The sequence below is a fragment of the Elgaria multicarinata genome, chromosome 3, assembly GCF_023053635.1.
Source record: "Elgaria multicarinata webbii isolate HBS135686 ecotype San Diego chromosome 3, rElgMul1.1.pri, whole genome shotgun sequence".
In the NCBI taxonomy this organism is placed as follows: Eukaryota; Metazoa; Chordata; class Lepidosauria; order Squamata; family Anguidae; genus Elgaria; species Elgaria multicarinata.
Window position 1 is genome coordinate 175,654,085 of NC_086173.1, and position 26,332 is coordinate 175,680,416.

Below are 26,332 nucleotides of genomic sequence, written 5' to 3' on the forward strand. Positions count from 1 at the left end.
AATCTCGTGAGGTCCTGGTTCCTCTCTATTCGGCCCTGGTTAGGCCTCATCTAGAGAATTGCGTCCAGTTCTGGGCTCCACAATTCAAGAAGGACGCAGACAAGCTGGAGCGTGTTCAGAGGAGGGCAACCAGGATGATCAGAGGTCTAGAAACAAAGCCCTATGAGAGAGACTGAAAGAACTGGGCATGTTTAGCCTGGAGAAGAGAAGATTGAGGGGAGACATGATAGCACTCTTCAAATACTTAAAAGGTTGTCACACAGAGGAGGGCCAGGATCTCTTCTCGATTCTCCCAGAGTGCAGGACACGGAATAACGGGCTCAAGTTAAAGGAAGCCAGATTCCAGCTGGACATCAGGAAAAACTTCCTGACTGTTAGAGCAGTGCGACAATGGAATCAGTTACCTAGGGAGGTTGTGGGCTCTCCCATACTTGAGGCCTTCAAGAGGCAGCTGGACAACCCTCTGTCAGGGATGCTTTAGGGTGGATTCCTGCATTGAGCAGGGGGTTGGACTCGATGGCCTTGTAGGTCCCTTCCAACTCTGATATTCTATGATTCTATGATTCTATGACTCATATTCAGCTTGCAATCTACAACAATTCCCAGATCCTTCTCGTTTGTAGTATTGCTGAGAAGGATCTTGGAATTGTTGTAGATTGCAAGCTGAATATGAGCCAGCAGTGTGATATGCTGCTTAGACCATGATGCTTCATGGTCCAAGCAGCATCCTGGGACTTTGATTCCTGCATTGAGCAGGGGGTTGGACTGGATGGCCTTAGGGGGTCCCTTCCGACTCTTCTATTCTAGGATCCTCTGACTGCCTTCCCTTTTACCTTCCTGTGCAGAGGGGATCCTCTCTTTGACCAGGCTGGGGGTGGTGAGAACGCCAGGGAGGCAGGGGAGGCTTCAGGCTGGGGGCTTTGAGATCCCTGTAAAAACGTTATATTCAGAAGTATCAGAAGCATTTCCTCTCTTTCTCTCCTCTGCAAAAGGGCTTCCGGTTCCCAGATGGGATCTCATCTCCTGGCGGGAAGAAGAGGATGATCCCTTTGTCCGGGGCCCTGAGGAAGGGGAGAGACCAGCAGGTGGGTGCTCAGCGCTGCTTGGGCCCTTGGTCCGGAGGCCTCCCACAGCATGGGCTCCCAGGGAAGAGTTGGAGGGACGTGGTCCACCGGGAAAGGGGGTCGTTTCGGTCTAAAGCGAGGGGGGAAATGTCCCTTGACTACAAGCCTTCAAAGACCGCACTCTCCATTTTATTTTATTTATTTATTATTACCTTATATCCTGACTGGGAATGGGGCTCCAAGGCGGAGGCCTCCCGGGCTTGGCTACATGAGCGCCTCCACCTGGAGGAGCCAGGGATGGGACCTGTAGTCCTGCCCGTGCCAGATATCCAGGCTCCTTGGTCAGGGACCCTCTTTCTCAGTCCCAAGGGGCTGTTGCTGGTGTTGGGGCATCGTCAGCAGGCCGGGGGTGCTGTGGGGGGTCCCATCCACACCAAAAGCCCTGCAGGCTCCCTGCCCAAGCTGGCAACGGCGGTTGTGGCGCTGGGGTCCCACGTCTGGTGGTCTTGGGGGGAGTCCATATCCATGCAGGGACCCCCTTCTTCTTCGGAGCAGCTCAGGATTTCTTCTCCTAAGCTGCATCCACCCCAAAGCACGGGGCAGGAGGGCCCCCTCTTCCGGCATTCCCTTCAGGAATGTCCTTGAAGGCAATCCATAAATATTGGTATACATCAGATAAATTCTCAGGACGCCACTCTGGTTATCAGTCCCATTCGGCCTCAGAGGCTACTTAAGATATTTGGGAGAATCTGCCAGTGCAACCTAAGTATTTTCCTGCAGTGATCAAAATTGCAAACAGCTGCATTTGTTCCCTGAACAAATTTGTTCCTCTTTTCATTCTTTCAGTTGATGGCAAGGAGAGCAATAAAAATGGCAAACAACAGAGAAGCAAAACTGAAGGTGAACACAAGGGGCAGAATGAATCCAGTCCTTTGGACGAGGCTGGATTCTGTGAAATGCCGATACAAGAATGTTTTGAAGGAATTGAAATAATTCTTCAGAATGGAGCGAAAGCGTGGAAATGCTCTGAGTGTGGAAAGAACTTCAGTCGGAACTCCATCCTTAAGCAACATGAAAAAATTCATACAGGAGAGAAGCCCTATAAATGCTCAGAGTGTGGAAAAAGCTTCATTCAGAGCTCCCACCTTAGAAAACATGAAAGTATTCACACAGGGGAGAAACCCTCTCAATGCTTAGAGCGTGGAAAGAGCTTCAGTCAGAGTTGTGATGTTAATACACATCAAAGAATTCACACAGGGGCGAAACTCCATAAATGCTCACTGTGTGGAAAGGGTTTCAATCACAGCACCCAGCTTAAACAACATCAAAGAATTCACACAGGGGAGAAGCCCTATAAATGCTCAGAGTGCGGGAAGAGCTTCATTGGAAACGCTGACCTTAAAAAACATCAAAGAGTTCATACAGGAGAGAAGCCCTTTCAGTGCTCCGTGTGTGGAAAGAGCTTTAGGTGGAGTTCAGGTTTTAGAGAACATCAAACAATGCACACAGGAGAGAAGCCATATAAATGCTTAGAGTGTGGGAAGCGCTTCAGTCGGCACACCCAGCATAAAGAACATCAAAGAATTCACAGAGGGGAGAAACTCCATAAATGCTCAGTGTGTGGGAAGAGTTTCCGTCGGAGCACCCACCTAAAACAACATCAAGTAACTCACACAGGGGAGAAGCCCTATCAATGCTCAGTCTGCGGAGAGAGCTTCAGTTGGAGCACCAGCCTTAAACAACATCAAAACATTCACACAAGAGAGAAGATCTATAAATGCTCTCAATGTGGAAAGAGCTTCAGTCAGAGCTCTGGACTTTACTCACATCAAAAAATTCACCTTGCCCCTAACCCTAAATCCTAAGCCCTAACCCTCTTCAGATAAACGACTGGGGGGGGGGGGGGGGAATTGAAGATTATCTACAAAAATTGATTAGTGTAGAGTTTAAGAATGGACACAAAAATATTTTAAACAGACCTATTGAAAGTAAAGAAATAGAAGACAGGATAAAGAAATTTAAAAATGGTAAATCTCCTGGTATAGATGGCTATGGACCAGAATTTTATAAAGAAATTAAAGATTATTACCACATATGACAAAACTTCCTGACTGTTAGAGCAGTATGACTATGGAATCAGTTGCCTAGGGAGGTTGTGGGCTCTCCCACCCTAGAGGCCTTCAAGAGGCAGCCGGACAAGCATCTGTCAGGGATGCTTTAGGGTGGATTCCTGCATTGAGCAGGGGGTTGGACTTGATGGCCTTGTAGGCCCCTTCCAACTCTGCTATTCTATGAATTGCCTGAAAGTACACCCAGAAGGGGGAATCTGCTGGAATGTGGTAAGCTCTTCAAATGGAGCACAGCCCTTCAGTTCAAATCCCAGGAGATACCATGTAGCGCTCAATTGGCCAATCAAATCTTAATAATCAACAGAAAATACACACCAAGGGCCAAGTGGATCCATGCTCAAAATCTGGCAGGGGCACCCATCATCCTGGCCAAGGGTGCAGAGGTGGGGATACTTGGCTCAGCAATACCACTAAGGTATGGGGCAGGAACATGCTGGACTTGTGATTGAAACCCAAGGAATGGTATGGCTTTCTAATACCTCTGACCGAGAGCTGTGCTCTGCGAAATCCATCTCAAGGTCACAGGCAGCAAGCTCTGGATACAAAACAGAGAAGAGGAGCGTTCATGCATGCGAAAAGGACACCAGTTAGGAGGAGAAGCCGTTGCTGACTAGTTCCTATCGTAGACCTGCAATGCTAAAGGGTTCTAGGAATGTCCTGGCTCAATGCCTGCCCATTTGGCCGCCCATCCCAGTCGCACAGGCAAGAGACAGAAAGTCACATGGAAGATCACCCTAAGTTCCATGAAGAGGTTACTGGGGAAGAACACATCCGTGCAGATGAGGTGCCCAAATGGTAGACCTTCAGAGAGCTTTAAACAAGTCTTCTTGGAACATGAGGGCATAAAAGGTGAGATCAACTTGTTTCTGCACCTTCTGGATGATTGGAAGATGGTTGTCTCTGTACCCATGGAGACCAGGTAAAGACGGGTCCTCTTCTCTTGGCTCTGCTTCCTTAGAACCCTAGAACAGTAGAGTTGGGACGGGCCTCTGAGGCCATCAATGAGGCTCACTGCTCCTGCCCATCTTCCATCTGTCCTCCACCTGGGTGGCCTTGGATCTTTTGGACTCTTGGGCTTTATATTTTTATACTTGGACTTGGAAAAACTTTTAATCTCTTGCTTTTTGAAGTTTGAACTTGGATTATTTTCTGCACTTTTGACTTTGTCTGATTTCTGCCTTTAGACTTGGGTTCATTTCTAAGCTTGGAGCCTTTAAATCCTAAATTTGTTTATCCCATTAACCCTTTAGATCCTAGAAACTTTTTTATTCAGATCATTTAATTTCCAATTTTAGACTTTGTTTCTTTTTGCTTTAACTTCTACATTTTGCTACATAGATGCCAAGTTTGCAGCACAAGCGGACCGTAGGTGGGTGCGAAGGAGGAAGCATATTAATTGGACAATCGGTGTGAGGAAATCAACTTGTAGTCTTTCTTGCCGAATTTGTCAACTGCAGCCCTTTTAGTTAATCCTCAGTTTATGTTATGTTCTTGCTGCTAAAATGTAAAAGCAGTTTTCAAAACATGCTCACAGAACCACTACACTCATTTTCTGGATTTTTTGGGTAATTTTTATAAATAAGGCATTTGATGTATGTACTTTTCAGTCTGTCGTGATGTTTACCTTGGTTACTCACTGGGGAGCCTCTTTTAGCACCCTGCAACCTGCAACTGTGAGATCCTCAGGGAAGAACTTCGAAAATGGCTGCGGCCTTCCTTGCAAGAGTGTTCTGGAAGAACAGTGTGTTCAGGGACAGACGCCACATGGGTTGTTATGGGCTGCCCTTCAGAGTTGCTGGGCCCTCAAGGCCACAGCAAATGGGAAGTTAGAATCAGAATAGTACACTTGGAAGGGGTCTGTAAGGCCATCGAGTCCAACCCCATGTTCAATGCAGGAATCCACCTTATCCAACCCTGACAGATGGTTGTCCAGCTGTCTCTTGAAGGCCTCTAGTGTGGGAGAGCCCACAACCTCCCTAGGTAAATGGTTCCATTGTCATACTGCTCTAACAGTCAGGAGGTTTTTCCTGATGTCCAGCCGGACTTTGGCTTCCTGTCGCTTGAGCCCCATACTCTGTGTCCTGCACTCTGGGAGGATCGAGAAGAGTTCCCGGCCCTCCGCTGAGTGAAAATCTTTCAAGTATTTGAGGAGTGCTATCATGTCATAGGACAGGCTTCTGGTGACAGCACTTTTCCCGGGATACTTGGGGCTTTCTTTCCCCTCCCTGCAGCCAGGAGTTTTGCTCTTTACCTGTCCTGGAAAACAAAATCTGAAAGAGACACACGGCACTTCCCTGGGGTGGAGGAGGTCCCACACAGTGACCCTGAGGAGTCCGGCAACTCCTCAGTTCGGTCCCCAGGCTATGGCCAGGCTGATGCTGCTACCAAGCCCCCTAGATTGATTGGGTCGACCAAGAGGCCCCCCGAGAAACGGACGAGTGATCAATAAGACTGAGTGCTGCTGTGGGATTTATCCTAGACAGTGTCCTGTTCCTTGTTAGAAGGATTTGTGCAGCTTTTGAGCCTTCGTTAATTTCTACTAAGCAAATCCCCAAGTAGGAAAAAGAAACCAAATGCAGTTACAAGATGGGAGTTCAACAATACTTACAAGTGAGAAGGATCTTGGAATTGTTGTAGATCACAAGCTGAATAGGAGCCAACAGTGTGATGTGGCTGCGAAAAAAGCAAATGCTATTTTGGGCTGCATTAATAGAAGTATAGCTTCCAAATCACGTGAGGTCCTGGTTCCTCTCTTTTCGGCCCTGGTTAGGCCTCATCTAGAGTATTGCGTCCAGTTCTGGGCTCCACAATTCAAGAAGGATGCAGACAAGCTGGAGCGTGTTCAGAGGAGGGCAACTAGGATGATCAGGAGTCTGGAAACAAAGCCCTATGAAGAGAGACTGAAAGAACTGGGCATGTTTAGCCTGGAGAAGAGAAGATGGAGGGGAGACAGAATAACACTCTTCAAATACTTAAAAGGTTGTCACACAGAGGAGGGCCAGGATCTCTTCTCGATCCTCCCAGAGTGCAGGACACCGAATAATGGGCTCAAGTTAAAGAAAGCCAGATTGCAGCTGGACATCAGGAAAAACGTCCTGACTGTTAGAGCAGTACAACAATGGAACCAGCGACCTAGGGAGGTGGTGGGCTCTCCCACACTACAGGCCTTCAAGAGGCAGCTGGACAACCATCTGTCAGGGATGCTTTAGGGTGGATTCCTGCACTGAGCGGGGGGTGGGGTTGGACTCGATGGCCTCAAAGACCCTTCCAACTCTGCTATTCTATAATCCCGCATCAGAGGCAGTGTCTCCATGTAAGCCAGTTGCCGGGGAATATTAATTGGAGAAGGTGTGTGCGTGGTGAGGGGAGGGAGACTCCGTTCTCAAGGAAGGATCCCAATCCATCCGCCCAATAAATGGGGCCGCGGTGGGGTGGGGAGGGAGAGAATGGCTTTCTTTCCCCCCCCCCGCCCTCTCTGGCAAGGCAGGCGAGGGGTAGAGCCGCAGAGCGCCGTTTCTTGAGAGTAGGGCGGAAGGATCCGCCTCCTTCCCTGCCCCCTCCCCCCTCCCTGGGAAAAGAGCCCGGGATGTTCCCACGCCGCCCCCTCCCCTCCCGCTCACCGTTCCCGAATGAGCCGGCGAGGGCGGGGAGGGGGAGAGCCTGAGGAACCCCACCCCCATATATCCCCTTGAAGGGAGGGGGCGGGCAGGCGACCCCTCTGGGGCTCTGCTCCGTCTCCCCGTAGGGCCGGGCAGGAGGAGGACCCAGCGCCAGGTTCCTGGGGGCAGGAGGAGGGCAGGGCTGGAAATGGGGAGGCTATGGGGGGGAGGGGCTGGGGTTGGGTCAAGAAGGTGAAGCAGGCGCAGAGGCAGTTCTGGGCAAGAGGGTCGGGAGGGGGATGCTCCGTCCAGAGATCCGCCCGTGACCCAGAGGGAGGATTGGGCCTCATCCTCTTTGGTGCTGGGACTGACTCAGGGGGAGCACCTAGCCTGCCCCCCCCTCACATCAGCCCTTGAGTCTCCCCCTCCCCTCCCTCAGGCAGAGCAGCAACGGAAGGGCTCGTGCCCGCTGCAGGATGCGGCCCCCTCCCTGGTCTCCAGGACGGGACCGGGACCCTCCGCGTCCTCCTGGGATGGAGCCCGGAGGGAAGACGGAAGGGCCCGACTCCGGCGCGGGAACCGGACCCCGCACCGCCCAGGATGGGAGCAACGTGGCGCCGGTGAGCCCGAGCGGCAGCAGCGCCCAATGGGAGGAGCAGCAGCAGCGCCCGCGGCGTCTCCGGGCCGACCAGAAGGCCGAGGGGCCCCGCCAGGCTCGGGGCCGGGAGTTCGGGCCGGAGAGCAGCGCCCAGGCGGTGGCCCTGGCGGAAGGCTTCCTCCTGAGCCAGGCGGAGGAGCAGCGGCAGGTGAGGGAGAGATTCCCTTTGGGAGCTCCGCGGGGCAGAGACCTTCGAGATTCCCCGCTCCTCCTAGTATCTCCAAGGAAGGGAGGACCCCCCCCCCCCCACTCCCTGACTATGCCAGCGGATCCTGCTTCTGAACACGTGGATCGGGCTCTTCCTTTGCAGGGATCACTAGATATCTCAAGGGGGGGGGGGGTTGGACTGTTCCAGGCAAGGGGAGGGGACCCTTCTCCCGCCAGTGGTACAGTCCCCCCAACAGAGCAGGATTAGCCCTTCCGGCTGTGCTGAGACTGGAGACTCCGCCGCTCCAGGGAACACCTGGGATCTCCTCCCGGTTGGCCTTACGAGGGGGACTGAGGCGCCCTGTTCCCGGCCTCTTTTCATGCCAGGGTGGCTTTCCTGGCCCCAATCCAGGGATCCTTCTGAGCCCTTCTCACGAGAGAGAGTTTCGGCTTTGGGAGGGAGATGAAGCGTAGAAGGAGACGAGAATGCAGAGAGGCTGAGAAATTCACACTAATGCAATAACACTCATTCCTCCCCTGGGCTCCTCCTTCCTCTTCCAGGCACAGGGGATGTCAGCCCAAGGGGCCGCGGATGTTGCTGGACCAGCGAAGGCTCCAGCGGGAGCAAAATATCTGCCTCTGTTCAGGGGGATCCTGCAGGAAGGGGACGGAGCTCCCTCCTCTCTGGGTAAGGATCAGTGGGGCGTATTTCAGCCTGGTCTCCCTCTGTCCCCTTATTCCGGATCGCCATGGGTTCTCGCCTGGGGTGAGACAAATCAAGTGTTTATAAATTGAATTATGACTAAAAGCCATGTGGAGGTAGACTGATTCCACTGGAAAGCAACATGTGTATGAACTCGGAAGTATCTTCTCTGTGTCTTTTTTTGTTCTTCCTCGTAGGAGATTGGACAACACTGAGAGATGGCGGCAGGACACGGGGGGCTCCTTCTCCTCCTCTTTGCGGGGGTCTGGACAGAGCGTCTGGGCAGCCAGAACAGGTACGGGAGGGCCTAGGTGCCTCGGTCCCCGGCACATCCCCCTGGGCCTGAGAGAACCACCCCTCACAGCTGGCTGCCAAGGAGGCTTCGGACGTCCCTCAGTGAGCCCTGGGTGCGGAAGGAGGGACCTCCAGCCACTTCCCCAGGACTCTGGAGCGTGTTTAGAGGCGGGCAACCAGGATGATCAGGGGTCTGGAAACAAAGCGCTATGAAGAGAGACTGAAAGAACTGGGCATGTTTAGCCTGGAGAAGAGAAGATTGAGGGGAGACCTGAGAGCACTCTTCAAATACTTAAAAGGTTGTCACACAGAGGAGGGCCAGGATCTCTTCTTGATCCTCCCAGAGTGCAGGACACGGAATAACGGGATCAAGTTAAAGGAAGCCAGATTCCAGCTAGACATCAGGAAAAACTTCCTGACTGTTAGAGCAGTACGACAATGGAATCAGTGACCTAGGGAGGTTGTGGGCTCTCCCACACTAGAGGCCTTCAAGAGGCAGCTGGACAACGATCTGTCAGGGATGCTTTAGGGTGGATTCCTGCATTGAGCAGGAGGTTGGACTCGATGGCCTCAAAGACCCCTTCCAACTCTGCTGTTCTATGATTCTATGATTCTCTTCCAGGCTCCGGTGACCTTTGAGGAGGTGGCCGTGTGCTTCACGGAGGCAGAGGGGGCTCTGCTGGATCCAGGCCAGAGGGCTCTGCACACGGATGTCATGGAGGAGAATTACGGGACTCTGGTCTCCCTGGGTAAGGCTTCCCTCAGTCCCTTGGCTGACACATTCTGGGATCCCAGAGCTGGGAGGGAGCTTGGAGGCCATCTAGATGAACCTCCCACTCATTTCAGCCTCTGGTCTGTAGGCTGCCGTTCCTTGTGCACCACCCAGGTTTCCTGAAATGTCCCCCCGTTTCTCTGTCTGGTGGGATTAGTTTGTGATTGTGCACTTCAGTCTTCAAGATCTCCCTTCCCTCCTGTTCGTGTTTCTCCCCCAGGATTTCTAGCCATGGGATCCCACCCAAGCTCTCTCTGAGCTTCCCTGAAGTCCAACTATGTTCAGAGTTCGTAGCCTTCTCTGCAATATAAAAACACATCCCAACACTTCCATGTCCATCAAAGGAGGAGTAAAAGGTGGGAGGGCGTCCTTCATTCCCTCCAAGCCCAGGGAGAGCCTGGGTGAACGTGGTGTGTGTCTTCAGAAGGCGTTTAAAAGGTGCCACGTTTTCTGCCTCCCACACTCCACCAGGATTAGGGTTTTCCAAATTGTCAGCAAGAGAAGACAAAACCCTCTTGGACCTTCCATTCTTTGCTGAGTTAGTCTTCCAGGAGGGATCCGAGTATTGAAATCCCCCAGGACGGCTATTGCTGCTTCCATTAAAGTTTTGTCCTCTGTTCCAGGGAAGCACCCTCTGTTTTGCTGGGTGGTCTGCTGGAAGTTGACCCCCCCCATCCTCCTCTTGTTCCCCCCACACACACACCTATCTTCATGCAAAGGCCTCCATTCACAGGATCCTGAGTTTTTACACCAGTCACCATTTTTGAGACTTTGAGGTGGAATCCTGTATTGAACAGGGGGTTGGACTGGATGGCCTTAGGGCAGCCTTGCTCAACCTGGGGCGCTCCAGATGTGTTGGACTACAACTCCCAGAATGCCCCAGCCAGCTCTGGCTGGGGCATTCTGGGAGGTGCAGTCCAACACATCTGGAGCGCTCCAGGTTGAGCAAGGCTGCCTTAGGGGGCCCCTTCTGACTCTACTATTCTAGGATCCTCTGACTGCCCGACCCTTCTACTTTCCTGTGCGGCGGGGTTGCAAAATCTGTCCATCCTCCCTTTGGATGGGGCTGGTGAGAACGCCAGGGAGGCGGGGAAGGCTTCAGACTGGGGGCTTTGAGATCCCTATAAAAACGTTATATTCAGAAGTATCAGAAGTATTTCCTCTCTTTCCTCTGCAAAAGGGCTTCCGGTTCCCAGATGGGATCTCATCTCCTGGCAGGAAGAAGAGGATGATCCCTTTGTCCGGGGCCCTGAGGAAGGGGAGAGACCAGCAGGTGGGTGCTCAGCGCTGCTTGGGCCCTTGGTCCGGAGGCCTCCCACAGCATGGGCTCCCAGGGAAGAGTGGGAGGGACGTGGTCCACCGGGAAAGGGGGTCGTTTCGGTCTAAAGGGAGGGGCGGTGGAAATGTCCCTTGACTACAAGCCTTCAAAGTCCGCACTCTCCGTTTATATTTATTATTACCCTACACGGTTGTCCTCCTCCTCTCTGCTTTATACACACAACAACCCTGTGAGGTGGGTCAGGATGAGAGTCAGTGACGGGCCCAATCCACCCTGGGAGCTTCATGGCCAAACCTGAATCTCCCGGATCCTGGCTGAACACCCTCAGCCCAGCTCCTCTCTGGCCCTCCTATTGAGCCGTACGGTCTGCCCTGACTGAGCGCCTCCACCTGGAGGAGCCAGGGATGGGACCTGTAGTCCTGCCCGTGCCAGATATCCAGGCTCCTTGGTCAGGGACCCTCTTCCTCAGTCCCAAGGGGCTGTTGCTGGTGTTTGGGCATCAGCAGCAGGCCGGGGGTGCTGTGGGGGTCCCATCCATGCCAGGCTCAGCAGGCTCCCTGCCCAAGCTCAGGATTCCCTCTCTTAGGCTGCATCCACCCCAACGCATGGGGCAGGAGGGGCCCCTCTTCAGGGATTCCCTTCAGGAAGAGCCGGTGGGACACCACGGGGCCCGGAAGAGGCTTTTGCAGGACTTCTGGCGAAGGGGGGAGGGAACGATGGGAGATAGAGGGTCACATTGTGTTGAAGGTCCGCCTTGGCCTGGAAGTGCAGCTGACATCCCCACGTCTGGCCCACCCAGTGCTACGAGCATCCTGCTCCTGAGTGCTCCTGAGGCTTCGTGAGCGCTTGGGTCTGGGTCTGCCCTCTGTCCCTTTTCCTCCGCTGCTTTCATGGCAGGCACCCTTGAGGCGATGGGGGAAATTGTGCCATTTCCACCAGGCTGGGGAAAAGTGGTGGGAGAGAAAAACGCCGTTGCCCCAGCCTTGGGGAAATGGCGTGTTTCTCTCTCCCCACACGCATCCCACCCCACGCAGATGGGGGCCCTAAAGGTCCTCCTAATGCAAGTTCCAGAGGGCCTTGAAGGCCCGGATTAGCCCTGTGGGAGGGGAGGCAAAGCAGGGCTGTCCGGGGAAATTGCGCCCTTCCCAGAAGCCCCGTAAAGAGCGCCTTTTCAAAGGCCTTGGGAGTCTCGCGCAGCAGCAAAGGAGGTGAGAAAGGCTGGCGGTCCTCTCAGGAGCACCCTCTGGAGCCCACGGCAGGTGGTCCTGGGTGGCGGCAAGGGGCACAAAACACTCATGATGCCCATGTAATGGCTGGGCCGGCCCTGGTGGTGTCCTTCACAGGATTGGGCTGTTAGTTTTTGTAAGTGGCCCATGTATGAAAATACATTTTGTTCCACAGCTTGGTCTTTATTATGCATTTTGTTACCTATTTCCCTGAGCCGTTTTATATGGACAATGTCCTTGTAGGCAACCCATAAATATTGGTATACATCAGATAAATTCCCCAGACGCCACTCTGGTTCTCAGTCCCATTCGTCCTCAGAGGCTACTTAAGATATTTGTAGAATCTGCCAATGCAACTAAGTGTTTGTCTGCGGTGATCAAAATTGCAAACTGCTGCATTTGTTCCCTGAATTGAGGAAACTTTCTCTTTTCATTCTTTCAGTTGATGGCAGGGAGAGCAATAAAAATGGCAAACAACAGAGAAGCAAAACTGAAGGTGAACACAAGGGGCAGAATGAATCCAGTCCTTTGGATGAGGCTGGATTCTATGAAATGCCGATACAACAAGAATGTTTTGAAGAAATTGAAATAATTCTTCAGGATGAAGCGAAAGCGTGGAAATGCTCTGAGTGTGGAAAGAGCTTCAGTCATAGGTATATCCTTAAACTCCATCAAAGAATTCACACGGGGGAGAAGCCCTATAAATGCTCAGTGTGTGGAAAGAGCTTCAGTGGAAGCTCCGACCTTAAAAAACATGAAAGAATTCATACAGGAGAGAAGCCCTTTAAATGCTCAGAGTGTGGAAAGAGCTTCAATGGAAGCTCTGACCTTAAAAATCATCAAACAATTCACACAGGGGAGAAGCCCTATCAATGCTCAATGTGTGGAAAGAGCTTCAGTCGAAGCTCCATCCTTAAACAACATGAAAAAATTCATACAGGAGAGAAGCCCTATAAATGCACAGAGTGTGGAAAGAACTTCAGTCATAGGTATATCTTTAGACGCCATGAAAGAATTCACACAGGGGAGAAGCCCTATAAATGCTCAGTGTGTGGAAAGAGTTTCACTGGAAGCTCCAACCTTAAGCAACATGAAAGAATTCATACAGGAGAGAAGCCTTATAAATGCTCAGAGTGTGGAAAGAGCTTCAGTCATAGGTATTTCCTTAAACTCCATCAAAGAATTCACACAGGGGAGAAGCCCTATAAATGCTCAGTGTGTGGAAAGAGCTTCAGTGGAAGCTCCGACCTTAAAAGACATGTAAGAATTCATACAGGAGAGAAGCCCTATAAATGCTCAGTGTGTGGAAAGAGCTTCAGTGGGAGCTCCGAACTTAAAATTCATCAAACAATTCACACAGGGGAGAAGCCCTATCAATGCTCAGTGTGTGGAAAGAGCTTCAGACAGCAGTCCCAGCTTAAATCACATCAAAGAATTCACACAGGAGAGAAGCCCTATAAATGCTCAGTGTGTGGAAAGAGCTTCAGTGGAAGCTCCGACCTTAAAAGACATGAAAGAATTCATACAGGAGAGAAGCCCTATAAATGCTCAGAGTGTGGAAAGGGCTTCAATGGAAGAACCGAGCTTAAAAATCATCAAACAATTCACACAGGGGAGAGGCCCTATCAATGCTCAGTGTGTGGAAAGAGCTTCAGACGGCAGTCCCAGCTTAAATCACATCAAAGAATTCACACAGGAGAGAAGCCCTATAAATGCTCAGTGTGTGGAAAGAGCTTCAGTCGGAGCACCCACCTTAAACAACATCAAATAATTCACACAAGAGAGAAGCCCTATAAATGCTCTAAATGTGAAAATAAAGTCACAGAGCAATGAACTTTACTCACATCAAAGAATTCACACAGGGGAGAAGCCCTATCAATGCTCAAGAGTGCGGAAAATGCTTCAATGGAAGCTCCACCTTAAAAAAAACTTCAAAGAATTCATACAGGAGAGAAGTCCTATAAATGCCCAGAATGTGGAAAGAATTTCAGTCAGAGGTTTGTCCTTAAAAAAGTCAAATAATTCACACAGGGGAGAAGCCCTATAAATGTTTAGAATGTGTGAAGTGTTTCAGTATAAGCTTGGACCTTTAAAAAACACAAAGAAATTCACATGAGGAAGAAGACCTAGAAATGCTCAGTATGGAAAAAGCCTTCTTCAATGCAAACAAGTGGAATTGCATGAAGGAACACCCAGAAGGGGGAATCTTGTAAACGCCTGCAACTTCTGGAATGTGGGAAGCTCTTCAAATGGAGCACAGCCCTTCAGTTCAAAAGATTCCATCCCAGGAGATACCATGTAGCGTTCAATTGACCAATCAAATCTTAATAATCAACAGAGAATACACAGAAAGGGCCAAGTGAATCCATGCTCAAAACGTGGCAGGGCCATCCATCGTTTGGGCCAAGGGTGCAGAGGTGGGGATACTTGGCTCAGCGATACCACTAAGGCATGAACAAGGACATGCAGGAGTTGTGATCAAAACCTAAGTAATGTTATGGTATGAAGAGCTGTCAAGGCGCTGTCAGACGGAAAATCGCATAGAAGATCACCCAAAGTTCAAGGAAGAGAAACAGGAGGGCATAAAAAGTGAGATCAACTTGTTTCTGCACCTTCTGGATGATTGGAAGATGGTTGTCTCTGTACCCATGGAGACCAGGTAAAGATGGGTCCTCTTCTCTTGGCTCTGCTTCCTTAGAACCCTAGAACAGAAGAGTTGGAAGGGGCCTCTGAGGCCATAAAGTCCAGCCCCCCACTCATTGCTCCTGCTGGTCTTCCATCTGTCCTCCACCTGGGTGGCCTTGGATCTTTTGGACTCTTGGGCTTTATATTTTTATACTTGGACTTGGAAAAACTTTTAATCTCTTGCTTTTTGAAGTTTGAACTTGGATTATTTTCTGCACTTTTGACTTTGTCTGATTTCTGCCTTCGGACTTTTGTTCATTTCTAAGCTTGGAGCCTTTAAATCCCAAATTTGTTTATCCCATTAACCCTTTAGATCTTAGAAACTTTTTTATTCAGATCATTTAATTTCCAATTTTAGACTTTGTTTCTTTTTTGCTTTAACTTCTACATTTTGCTACATAGATGCCAAGTTTGCAGCACAAGTGAAGTGTCGGTGGGTGCAAACAATCAGTGTGAGGAAATCAACTTGTAGTCTTTCTTGCCGAATTTGTCAACTGCAGCCCTCTTAGTTAATCCTCAGTTTATGCTATGTTCTTGCTGCTGAAATGTAAAAGAAGTTTTCAAAACATGCTCACAGAACCACTACACTCATTTACTTGATTTTTTTGGTAATTTTTTATAAATAAAGCATTTGATGTATGTACTTTTCAGTCTGTTGTGATGTTTATCTTGGTAACTCACTGGGGAGCCCACCGGGGAGCCCCCTTTTAGCCACCCTGGAATCTGCAACTGTGAAACCCTCTGGGAAGAACTTCAAAAATGGCTGCGCCCTCCCTTGCAAGAGTGTTCTGGAAGAACAGTGTGTTCAGGGACAGACGCCACATGGGTTGTTATGGGCTGCCCTTAGAGTTGCTGGGCCGTTCTTCACCTGGCGCTTCCAATTCCCACAGTAGCACCTGGGGGTTATCAGAGTTGCTCAGAAGTTAACTCACTTCAGCTGTGGGAAAGAATGTTGAGAAGAAATGGGTCTCACTCCTGCTGGGAGGGGGTCCCCAGAAGCCCAGGAAGGGCACCGGTTGGTCGACGAGGGTCATGGGGCTGGGTGGCTGAAAAAGGGATAAAAAGTCCAGGGTCCAGGGATGTCCATCGTTGCCTGGTGGACCACACGCGTGTCAAGGGGGAAGATCAGGTCTGAGCAGCAAGGGGCGCTGTGCAGAGTTAGATAGCTTTCATGTTTTAATGCAGTGGTTCTCAACCTTCCTAATGCTGCGACCCTTTAATACAGTTCCTCATGTTGTGGTGACCCCCAACCATAAAATTATTTTCGTTGCTACTTCGTAACTGTAATTTTGCTACTGTTATGAATCGGAATGTAAATATCTGATATGCAGGATGTATTTTCATTGTTACAAATTGAACATAATTAAAGCATCTGTTGGGGATGCTTTAGGGTGTATTCCTGCATTGAGCAGGGGGTTGGACTCGATGGCCTTGTAGGCCCCTTCCAACTCTGCTATTCTATGATTCTATGAAAGCATAGTGATTAATCACAAAAACAATATGTAATTATATATTGTGAAATATTTATTTCTAATTACAAATAAATGACCATCGGAAATATGTGTTTTCCGATGGTCTTAGGTGACCCCTGTGAAAGGGTCGTTTGACCCCCAAAGGGGTTGCGACCCACAGGTTGAGAACCGCTGTTTTAATGTGTTTGGGTGCTTTGGAGAACGCCGCCAGGCACAGCCTCAGCTGGGTGGTAGAATGACTGATGGCTGTATGGGCTAATTGCTAGCTGCTAAACTTCTCCTTCACTCTCTCCTCCCTCGCCCCCTATCCTTAACTCCCTTCCCTCTGTTCCCTCTTCCCTTTAGCTTTTACTGCCAGGCCAAAGCCTTACATGTTAGTTCTTAGTGGTGTTAATAAACCTGCTTTGGTCCCTAAAGTGTGTTTGTGCTTTATTCTCTGAACATCTGGCTCGTCCTAGTTGAGGACGGGGCTATTTATTTATTTATTACGTTTCTATACCGCCCAATAACTGGAGCTCTCTGGGCGGTTCACAAAAATTAAAAACATTCAAAGTATAAAATAACAGTATAAAACCATAATAGAAAATACAATATAAACGCTCAACCAAGTTAAAATTTCTAGACTGTTAAGATGCTGGGAGAATAGCATGGTCTTCACCTGGCGTCTAAAAGCATATAATGTAGGTGCCAAGCGAACCTCCTTAGGGAGCTCATTCCACAGCCGGGGTGCCACAGCGGAGAAGGCCCTGCTCCTGGTAGCCACCTGCCTCACTTTCTTTGGCTAGGGAGGGGACTGCCTGGGAATTAAGGATGTTTGGTCCAGGAGCCTACCGTGCAGGGATGATGGGTGGACCCCAACTCCCATTACAGTACTGCTCTAACAGTTAGGTGACCATATGAAAAGGAGGACAGGGCTCCTGTATCTTTAACAGTTGTATTGAAAAGGGAATTTCAGCAGATGTCATTTGTATATATGGGGAACCTGGTGAAATACCTTCTTCATCACAGTTAAAGCTGCAGGTGCCCTGCCCTCTTTTAAATCTGGTCACAGTATAGCTGCAGTATAGCTCCTGCAGCTTTAACTGTTGTGATGAAGACGGAATTTCACCATGTTCTCCATAAATACAAATGGCCCTGTCCTCCTTTTCATATGGTCACCCTATCTAACAGTCAGGAAGTTTGTCCTGGTTTCCAGCTGGAATCTGGCTTCCTGTAACTTGTGCCCATTATTCAGTGTCCTGCACTCTGGGGGGATTGAGAAGAGATCCCGGCCCTCCTCTGTGTGACAACCTTTCAAGTCCTTGAAGAGTGCTATCATGTCTCCGCTAAGTCTTCTCTTCTCCAGGCTAAACATGCCCCATTGTTTCAGTCTCTCTTCATAGGGCTTTGTTTCCAAACCTCTGATCATCCTGGTTGCCCTCCTCTGAACACGCTCCAGCTTGTCTGCGTCCTTCTTGAATGGTGGAGCCCAGAACTGGACGCAAGACTCTAGATGAGGCCTAACCAGGGCCAAATAGAGAGGAACCAGGACCTCACGTGATTTGGAAGCTATACTGCTATTAACACAGCCCCAAATAGCATTTGCTTCTTTTGCAGCCACATCACACTGTTGGCTCTTTGCTAAGTGGGTGGGAACCAGGCTCCTTTCCCTGGGATTCAACTGGATTGGTTGAAAACCAGTCGCCCCTCCTGCAGGAGCAGTGGGGATAAAATGAGTCAGCATTTTGGGGTTCTTTTGTCTCCTGAGTGGTATGCGGTGCCATTTTGGCACGTTGTCCTCGGCCAGGAAGAGACCACTGTGCATTAGGGTGAGGCGCAGGTAAATCAGGTGATCTTCATGCCACCCACTTTGATCAAGGCGAGGAACAATAATAAATGATAAAATACATAATACTCACTTAAAACATAATATACATTGTTAAAAACATCCTAAAAACATTTTTAAATATCTTAAAATTTCCCCTGGATAGGCCTGCCAGAAGAGATGAGTCTTTATAGCTTTCTTGAATGCTAGTAGACTGTTAAGTTGCCGAGTCTCCTCCAGCAGGCCATTCCACAGTCTGGGAGCAGCAGGTCCTCTGGGTAACAGATGTCTGCCTTTATCTGCCACATAACTACCCATAAGTGATCAATACACCTCACACACCTGTTCCTGGTGTTGTGAACTCACAGGCAGGGCAGGGACTCTGTGGGTGTCCCATCCACCCCAGGCCCAGCAGCCACCCTGCCCAAGCTGACGAAAGTGGTCCTTGGTGGGGCGTTGGGATTCCCACAGGTGATGACTTAATGTTAGGAAGGCAGCCACAAGCGGTATCTGCTTTTAAGTGTTTTATTAGGCAATTCCCATTACCCGGCTAATAAATCTCTTAGCCAGTACAACAATGAGATTAGCGAGTAGCAGGGTCAGGTTTCAGAGCTTCGGTGTGTGAGAGCTCAGGTCAGCAGCATCTGGAACAGGAGCTTAGTAAGGGTTGTCAAGTCCGAGTCCAAGATAACCAATTGGATCAGAAGCCAGGAATCGTGGTCAGCCGGTCCGGGGTCACAGGGAGGCAGGAGCAGGATGGAGAAGCGATGTCAATCAGGCCAAAGTCGAGAGCTGGATCCACACGGAGGAAGCAAGGTCTGGTGACGCAGAGTCAGAGCATGGAACTGGCTGGCTGCTAGGAATTATCCCAGGTGTCTGCCAGGAAGCGCAAGGCATCCCGCTTCCTCCTTTTCTAATCCAGGCAGATGACCTCCGCCCACTCCCCCAGCTGTGCCTCATCACATCAGCCTGCTATTTAAGCATCGCATTCCTCTCCTGCCGATTGTGCACGCGCACACTCCTTCTGACTGACTGCAACTGTGCCACTCGCTTGTGCCGTCGGTGTTCCCGAGGACTGGGCGGCTCTACCTCCACCTCCCTAGGAACTCCAGGTAAGGCCAGGTCCTGGTCAACCTGTGCCTCTGGCACCTCCTCTGTTCTGGGATTTTCCTCCCTCTGTGAGCCCATCTCTGGCTCGACTGTGGGAGCAGACACTCCCTCTCCTGCAGGAGTGCTTTCCTCCTCCTCCTCCTCCTCCTCATCCAAGGAGGCCTCCCAGAATACATTCCTAACACTTAAAGAACATCAGAAGAGCCCTGATCAGACCCAGGGTTCAGCTAGTCCAGCACTCTGTTCACACAGTGGCCAACCAGCTGTTGACCAGAAATCCACAAGCAGCGCACAGGTGTAACAGCACCCTCCCACCCATGTTCCCCACCAACGGGTGGACATAGGCATACTATCTCTAATACTGGAGGTAGCACATAGTCGTCAGGCCTTCTCCTCTTCCAGGATTTTATCCAACCCCCTTTTAAGAGGGGGTTGCCAGCATCCATGCAGATGCCACCTTGTCTGCAGCAGCTCGGGATTTCATGGTTTTGGTGGCTCCCAGGTCATTGACAAGTCATTACCTGATCAATTTCGACATTCAGGATACCTCTGCAAAGGCGGAGGACCGAATTTGCCCCTAGAAGCTGATGAATTCACAGGGTTTCCCTAAGGAGTTCTCTGCAGTTGTATCCGGTGTTCCTTCTTAGGCCTTGGCCTCTGTCTGGAATAGAGAGGTGACCAGGACTATTGACAGGGTTGCTCCAGATCCTATTGCTGTGAGCTGTCTGTGTCGTAATATTCAGCCCATATATACCAGTATGATAAAAATGTATGTTGGTATCAGATAAAAGCTCTGTACACCATCTGATAGTCAGGTCTTCTCATCGCCATGGGCTATTTAATATATTTTGAGGGGTTGCCTCTATACTAAGTAATTTTTCCCCTTGGTTAATCAGAACAGCAAACCTCCGGGTTTGTTTCCTGAATTGAGGAAAATTTCTCTTTTCATTCTTTCAGCTGATGGGAGGAAGAGCAATAAAAAAGGCATAGCGAAGAAAAGGAAAACAGAAGATAAACAGAAGTGGCAGAATAAATCCATTTCTTTAGAACAGGCCGACTTCCATGAATTTCCAGTACTAAAAGAATATTTTGAAGGAAGCAAAAGAATTAGTCAGAATACAGAGAAAGCGTGGACATGCTTCAGTTGCAGCTCCAACTTTAAACGACATCAAAGATCGCACACAGGAGAAAAGCCGTATAAATGCTCAGAGTGCGAAAAGACCTTCAGTCATTGCCAAAGCCTTAAACTTCATCAAAGAATTCACACAGGAGAGAAGCCCTTTAATGCTCAGAGTGTGGAAAGAGCTTCAGTCAAAACAAGAACCTTAAATTACATCAGAGAATTCACACAGGGGAGAAGCCCTACAAATGCTTAAAATGTGGAAAGTGTTTCACTGATGGTAGAAGCCTTAAGCTGCACCAAACAAATGGCACAGGGGAGAAGCCTTTTAAATGCTCAGAGTGTGGAAAGAATTTCAATGATGGCAGACACCTTAAAGTGCATCTAAGAATTCACACAGGTGAGAAGCCCTTTAAATGCTCAGAATGTGGGAAGAGCTTCAATCAGAGCATCCACCTAAAACAACATCAAAGAATCCACACAGGAGAGAAGCCCTATAAATGCTCAGAGTATGGAAAGAGCTTCAGTTGCAGCTCCATCTTTAAACGACATCAAATAGTTCATTCAGGGGAAAAGCCCTATAAATGCCCAGCATGCAGAAAGAGTATTGGTCAAAGCAAGAACCTTAAGTCACATCAAACAATTCACACAGGCGAAAAGCCATATAAATGCTCAGAAGTTATTTATTTATTTATTAAAGTTATTTATTTATTTATTACATTTCTATACCGCCCAATAACTGGAGCTCCCTGGGCGGTTCACAAAAATTAAAAACATTCAAAGTATAAAACAACAGTATAAAACCATAATATAAAATACAATATAAAAGCTCAACCAGATAAAAACAGCAGCAATGCAAAATTACAAATTTAAAACACCAAGTTTAAAAAAAAATATAGACTGTTAAAATGCTGGGAGAATAAAAAGGTCTTCACCTGGTGTCTAAAAGCATATAATGTAGGTGCCAAGTGAACCTCCTTAGGGAGCTCATTCCACAGCCGAGGTGCCACAGCAGAGAAGGCCCTCCTCCTGGTAGCCACCTGCCTCACTTCCTTTAGCCTCACTTCCTTCAAAGTGCGACGCTAAGTGCTGTTTTTATCTGGTTGAGCGTCTATATTGTATTTTATATTATGGTTTTATACTGTTGTTTTATACTTTGAATGGTTTTAATTTTTGTGAACCGCCCAGAGAGCTCCGGCTATTGGGCGGTATAGAAATGTAATAAATAAATAAATAAATACCAGGGGCTCGCAGAGAAGGACCCCTGAAGATGACTTTAGGGTCCGGGTGGAATGTGGAAGAAGCTTCATTTGGAGTTACCAACTTAAGTTGCATGAAACAATTCACACAGGGGAGAAGGCCTTTAAATGCTTAGAATGTGGAAAGAGCTTCAGTTGGAGTATCCAGTTTAACTTGCATCAAAGAATTCACACAGGAGAGAAGCCTTATGAATGCACAGTCTGTGGAAAGAGTTTCACTGCTGGCGGAAGCCTTAAAAACATCAAATAATTCACACAGGAGAGGTGTAAGAAATGAAGGGGTTAATTGAACTCTAAGCTGCCCTTTGTGCTTTCTGTAGACCCTGCGAGAGGAAGTAGCTGACTCACACATTCCAGAGAGATGTGGAATGGCAGGGAAGGGGGATGGGACTAGGTAAAGGTATCCTGTTTAGAAATGTATCCCACTCCTCTCACACAGGTTGTGTAAATGTATCCCACTCCTCTCACACAGGTTGTGTAAATGTATTCCACTCCCCTTTTTCTTTGTGTATCCCACCCCCTTCATCCCACCCCCTTCATTCCACTCCCCTTTTTTCATTGTCAGCTGACCCTATGTGAATAAAAGTGGTGTGCAAGCTCCGATCAGGGTCCGACCCTGTTCGAGTCGCACCTCAGTATACTGATACGTGGTGTCCTCTGCAGTGTTTTTCTACGCTCGTCTTTCGTACCTAAGGTCAGGGACAAGAACCTGCCATATTTCTAACAAGAGGAACCCTATAAATGCCAATACAGCCAATACAGCAAGAATGTTTTGAAGGAAATGAAATAATTCTTCAGAATGGAGTGAAAGAGTGGAAAAGCTCTGCTTGAGGAACGAGCTTCAGTCAGAGCTCCATCCTTAAACGACATCTAAGAATTCACACAGGAGAAGAACCCTATAAATGCTTGGAGTGTGGGAAAAGATTCACTTTAAACACACAACTTAGAAACCATTAGAGAATTCACACCATGGAGAAGCCCTTTAAGTGCTCAGAGTGTGGAAGAAGCTTTAGTTGGAGCTCCAGCCTTTACTCTCATCGAAGAATTCACACAGGGAAGAAGCCCTACAAATGCTCAGAGTGTGGAAAGAGCTTCAGTCAGACCTCACACCTTAACTCACATGAAAGGGTTCATAGAGCAGAGAAGCCCTATAAATGCTTAGAGAGTGAAAAGAGTTTCACTGATGGCAGAAGCCTTAAACAACATGAATTAATTCACACAGGGGAGAAGCCCTATAAATGCGCAGAGTGCAGAAAGAGCTTCAGTCGACGCTCCTACCTTGACTCACATCAAAGAACTCACAAAGGGGAGAAGCCTTTAAATGCTCAGAGTGCAGAAAGAGTGATCTGTGATCTGGTGGCATTTCCGGAGGCATCCCCATAAAAACCCAGGGGAATCATAATTATGCATGCCTCAGACCCATAATGTCATCCTATACTCCCTGGCCTCTAAAAGACATGAATCAATTGGAGCAAAGGTGTTCCCACAGAATGACCAACAACAACAGGTACATGCGGAATGGATCCTCATAGAATCCTAGAATAGTAGAGTTGGAAGGGGCCTACAAGGCCATTGAGTCCAACCCCCTGCTCAATGCAGGAATATACCGTAAAGCATCCCTGACAGATGGTTGTCCAGCTGCCTCTTGAAGGCCTCTAGTGTGGGAGAGCCCACAACCTCCCTAGGTCACTGATTCCATTGCCGTACTGCTCTAACAGTCAGGAAGTTTTTTCTGATGTCCAGCTGGAATCTGGCTTCCAATATAATTGTAATAATTTGCTCTCTGGGCATGGATGTGACCTGCGATGTAATGGTGCATTTGTGGGGACATTATATTAAAATCCAGTGGACCCACATGGAACTGCATCTTGAACACTTGCCTCCCCCTTCCAGATATAATTTTGCCCTTTCCTGAGATATGCACTCAAAAGGTGCATTCCAAATAATATGCATATAGTAATGAAAATCTTTTATTTATTTTTCTATATTAGTACATAAACATTTATTTGGATTGTTTTTATACTAGAGTTTTTACAAATTTCATAGCAATAGAAAACGTTGATAGATTTTAATTTAAAACTTGAATAAAATTAGTTTTTTTTTTTTTTAATATTCAGACATAATTTACAGGACATCATACTTTGCTGAATAGTGGTCCCAATTCCCCCCGCCCCCCTGGAACCCTAAAATTCCCCCTGGGGGAGAATTCCCCCCTTGTTGAGAACCCATGAACTAGAGTGCCCATTTCCCGTGACATGCAGAAACATGTCCAGACATGCATTCGTACACGCAAGCACACATGCACACGCAAGCACATGCACCCCCTTTGGACACCCCACCAGAAGCCCCCCCCCAGGACACCTGGAAAAGGCAAATGGGCTCAACAAGGCAGGGAAAGGGAGTAGCCAGACGCCCCTCAGTGAAAACTCCATTTACCCCCGTGTAAGCGGCACGTAGGTGACTTCCAAACCTCTTTCTTGCCAGACGAAGTTAATCCTGTTGAATCCACATTGCTGGTTAACTGCCAGGACAACACCAGAGGTCAGTTTGAAACTGACCAATCAATCCCCGGCTAGCTGTCCAAACACTCCCATATAAGGGAAGGGTTACACTCAGGTGGGCCAGTTCCTTCCTGTGGCCGCAGCTCAAGAGCAACTGGACATGCCCAAGTGATGTAACAGGTGAGGTTTGGGAACCCAACGCCTTGACGGAGATCCCTCGCAAGTGTCTCATTGTTGGACTTTGGTGCATCCGAATCAGGCACGTTTTGTGCAACCGCTGGGCAAAGGTGAGTTCTGCGCAGGGAACCCAATGCAAAAAATTCCCATGATCCACACTGAATTGTGCCCCATAGTCATGTTTTTGTACTACGACGGTGCCATGAAACTCCAAATCTATGGTTTTATTTTGTAGTTCATTCCTTGGGCACGGGGGTGTTTGGTGATGGTGTTTGGGGGGGGGGGGGCTTCCCTGGCGTTAGGGAAATTCCCCATACCTGGTAGGGAAGAGGGACGACTCCGCAACCACTCCAGAAACAGAGAGTCATGGGGCTCATCTACACCAAGCAGGATATTCCACTATGAAAGCGACATATAAAAGGCAGGAGCCACACCAAGCAGCATGTAGCAGTATGAAAGTGGTATATAGTATGTCTCAATGGGCCCCAATTGAGGGGAACTGGGGAAGCTTGTCTAAAAAGACACGTGTTCAGGAGGTGCTTGAAGGATGTCGCATTTTCTGCCTCCTGAACCGCACCAGAGAGGCTTTTTCCAAATTATATGAAGTCAAGAGGATTCGCCTGCCTGAGACCCACATTCCTGTGCCGCGTCTGCGGCCACACGCGGCGGACCCGTGGCGGCAGATGGGCTCGGTGACTGGGCGGTGGTTTTGTGGGTGTCTTCTTTGAAAGTCATGTGAGATCCGGAGGGCCTCTTCTGGGTCCCGGGGAAGGAGGTTTTGCCTTCTTCCAGGAAGGGGCCGCAGCAGCCCCTCCTCCCCCTCTTTCTGGCGGGGCGGGCAAGCCCCTCCCTCCTCCCGGCCCGCCTCCCCCCCCCTCCCCAGAGCCCTCTTTTCCCAGCCTGTCCCGCTACGAGAGGAGCGCGAGGCCGGCGGAGCAAGAGCTGGACTTTCCCGTCTCGGACGGGCGGAGCCGGGGGCGCGCGGGCGGTGGGAGGAAGCCACGCGGCCAGGTACGGCCAGACCCCGGAGGGGAGGCTGGGGGGGGGCGCTTCACTCGGGACGCCCCCCCCAACCCCGGCCAGGATTGACAAGCGCGGCTCCCCTCCCGGTTCCTCCGAAAAAGGGCGCCTCGAGCAGGTGCCGCGTGGGGTCCCGGAGCCCGGGCGCCTGCCCCTTGCCACTTAATGGGGAGGGGGGGTCTCACTCGGGCCCCGCGGCGCGCCCTTCCTGGCGCCTCTGGAGGTGGGGGCGGACCAGGCGGCGGCGGCTGGGCCGGCCGGCGCGAAGCCCCGCGCACGTGGCCGGGAGGCAGGCAGGAAAGCCTCCGAGGATGGAGGCGGCCCTCCTGGGCAGGACCAAGGCTGGGAGGCGGGGAGCGAAAGGAAGGAGGGGAGCCCCCCGCCCCGTGGCATGTGGGGCCAAGGGGGGGGGGCGGACGAGGGCGCCGCGTTTGCCCCGCGGGAGGAGCCCCGGAGATCTGCCAGGGATGCTTTGAGGTGCATTCCTGCACTGAGCAGGGGGTTGGACTTGATGACCTTAGGGGCCCCTTCCAACTCTGCTATGATTCTATGCCCAAGAGTAAATGTGTGAATTTACACCTTCCCAAAAGTAAAAATAAAAACCACCCAGTTCATAAGTGTGCAGAGTCTGTGCAACCCGGAGAAGGTGAAGCCCATTGCAGAATCCACCGGTCAGATTCTATGAAATCCAAAACTGTTGTGGATTTCTCTGGCTTCCCCAGTTATAAGTGCTTAATTTACGCATTATCCCTCTTGCTTGATTCATCCCGCAGTATATATATGCTAATATTGGCAATGCCACGCATGAACTGATTTGTTCCACAGAAGGAAATCGGCTGGCTCTGGCCATGGTAGAAAAAGATGAAGAAGCCGCCGGGATCCCAGGAACCTCTCTTTGGACGCCACTGAGCGCAGCAGGGTAAGGTCTGCTCGAAGGTTTGTGGAGTATTTATGTCTTCTAGGAAAGACAACTCTCAAGGAAGGCCTTTTCCTCACCGTCCTTTCATATCCCCCGTTCTCAAATGACTCCCCCATTCTTGGCTTTTATTTTCCCTTCACCAAAATAATGTCATTTAATTTCAATACCTGCACCGTTACAGTCAGCTACTTGCGTAACCTCTGTTAACCATAAGGAGGGATGTTCAAAGGCCGGAGGGAGTGGGAATGCAATCAAGAGCTTCTGCCATTGCCTTTCCTTCAGCCCCTTGACGAGTGGTCGTCGCACAAATCCAGGCCATGAAGGGAATCTCGGTGGCTCGATGCCGACTGTGACACCATGGAGCTGGCGTCAAAGCGTCACTCAAGAGGAGCGC

At 49.7% G+C, this 26,332-nt stretch overlaps 2 protein-coding genes across 8 annotated transcripts in view; both read left to right on the plus strand.

Annotated features, from left to right (window-relative positions):
* LOC134396360 (zinc finger protein OZF-like) overlaps positions 1-13,734 on the plus strand; it is a 35,205-nt gene extending 21,471 nt beyond the window's left edge. For 3 of the 7 annotated variants that reach the window (XM_063122833.1, XM_063122832.1, XM_063122829.1), the window contains 3 exons: positions 993-1,085; positions 10,547-10,639; positions 12,314-13,734. In XM_063122833.1, coding sequence (XP_062978903.1) covers positions 993-1,085; positions 10,547-10,639; positions 12,314-13,704 — 1,577 coding nt within the window. In that variant the 3' untranslated portion in view covers positions 13,705-13,734. Of the gene's footprint in view, positions 1-992; positions 1,086-8,244; positions 8,286-8,497; positions 8,596-9,216; positions 9,344-10,546; positions 10,640-12,313 lie in introns of all 7 variants that reach the window. The other 4 variants (XM_063122835.1, XM_063122836.1, XM_063122834.1 and 1 more) reach the window with 3 other exon arrangements.
* Positions 13,735-25,402: 11,668 nt separating this feature from the next.
* Positions 25,403-26,332, plus strand: part of LOC134396428 (zinc finger protein 664-like) — a 151,611-nt gene continuing 150,681 nt past the window's right edge. The window contains exon 1 of the mRNA XM_063122930.1: positions 25,403-25,412. The gene's annotated coding sequence lies outside the window, so the exon portion shown is untranslated. The remainder of the gene's footprint in view (positions 25,413-26,332) is intronic.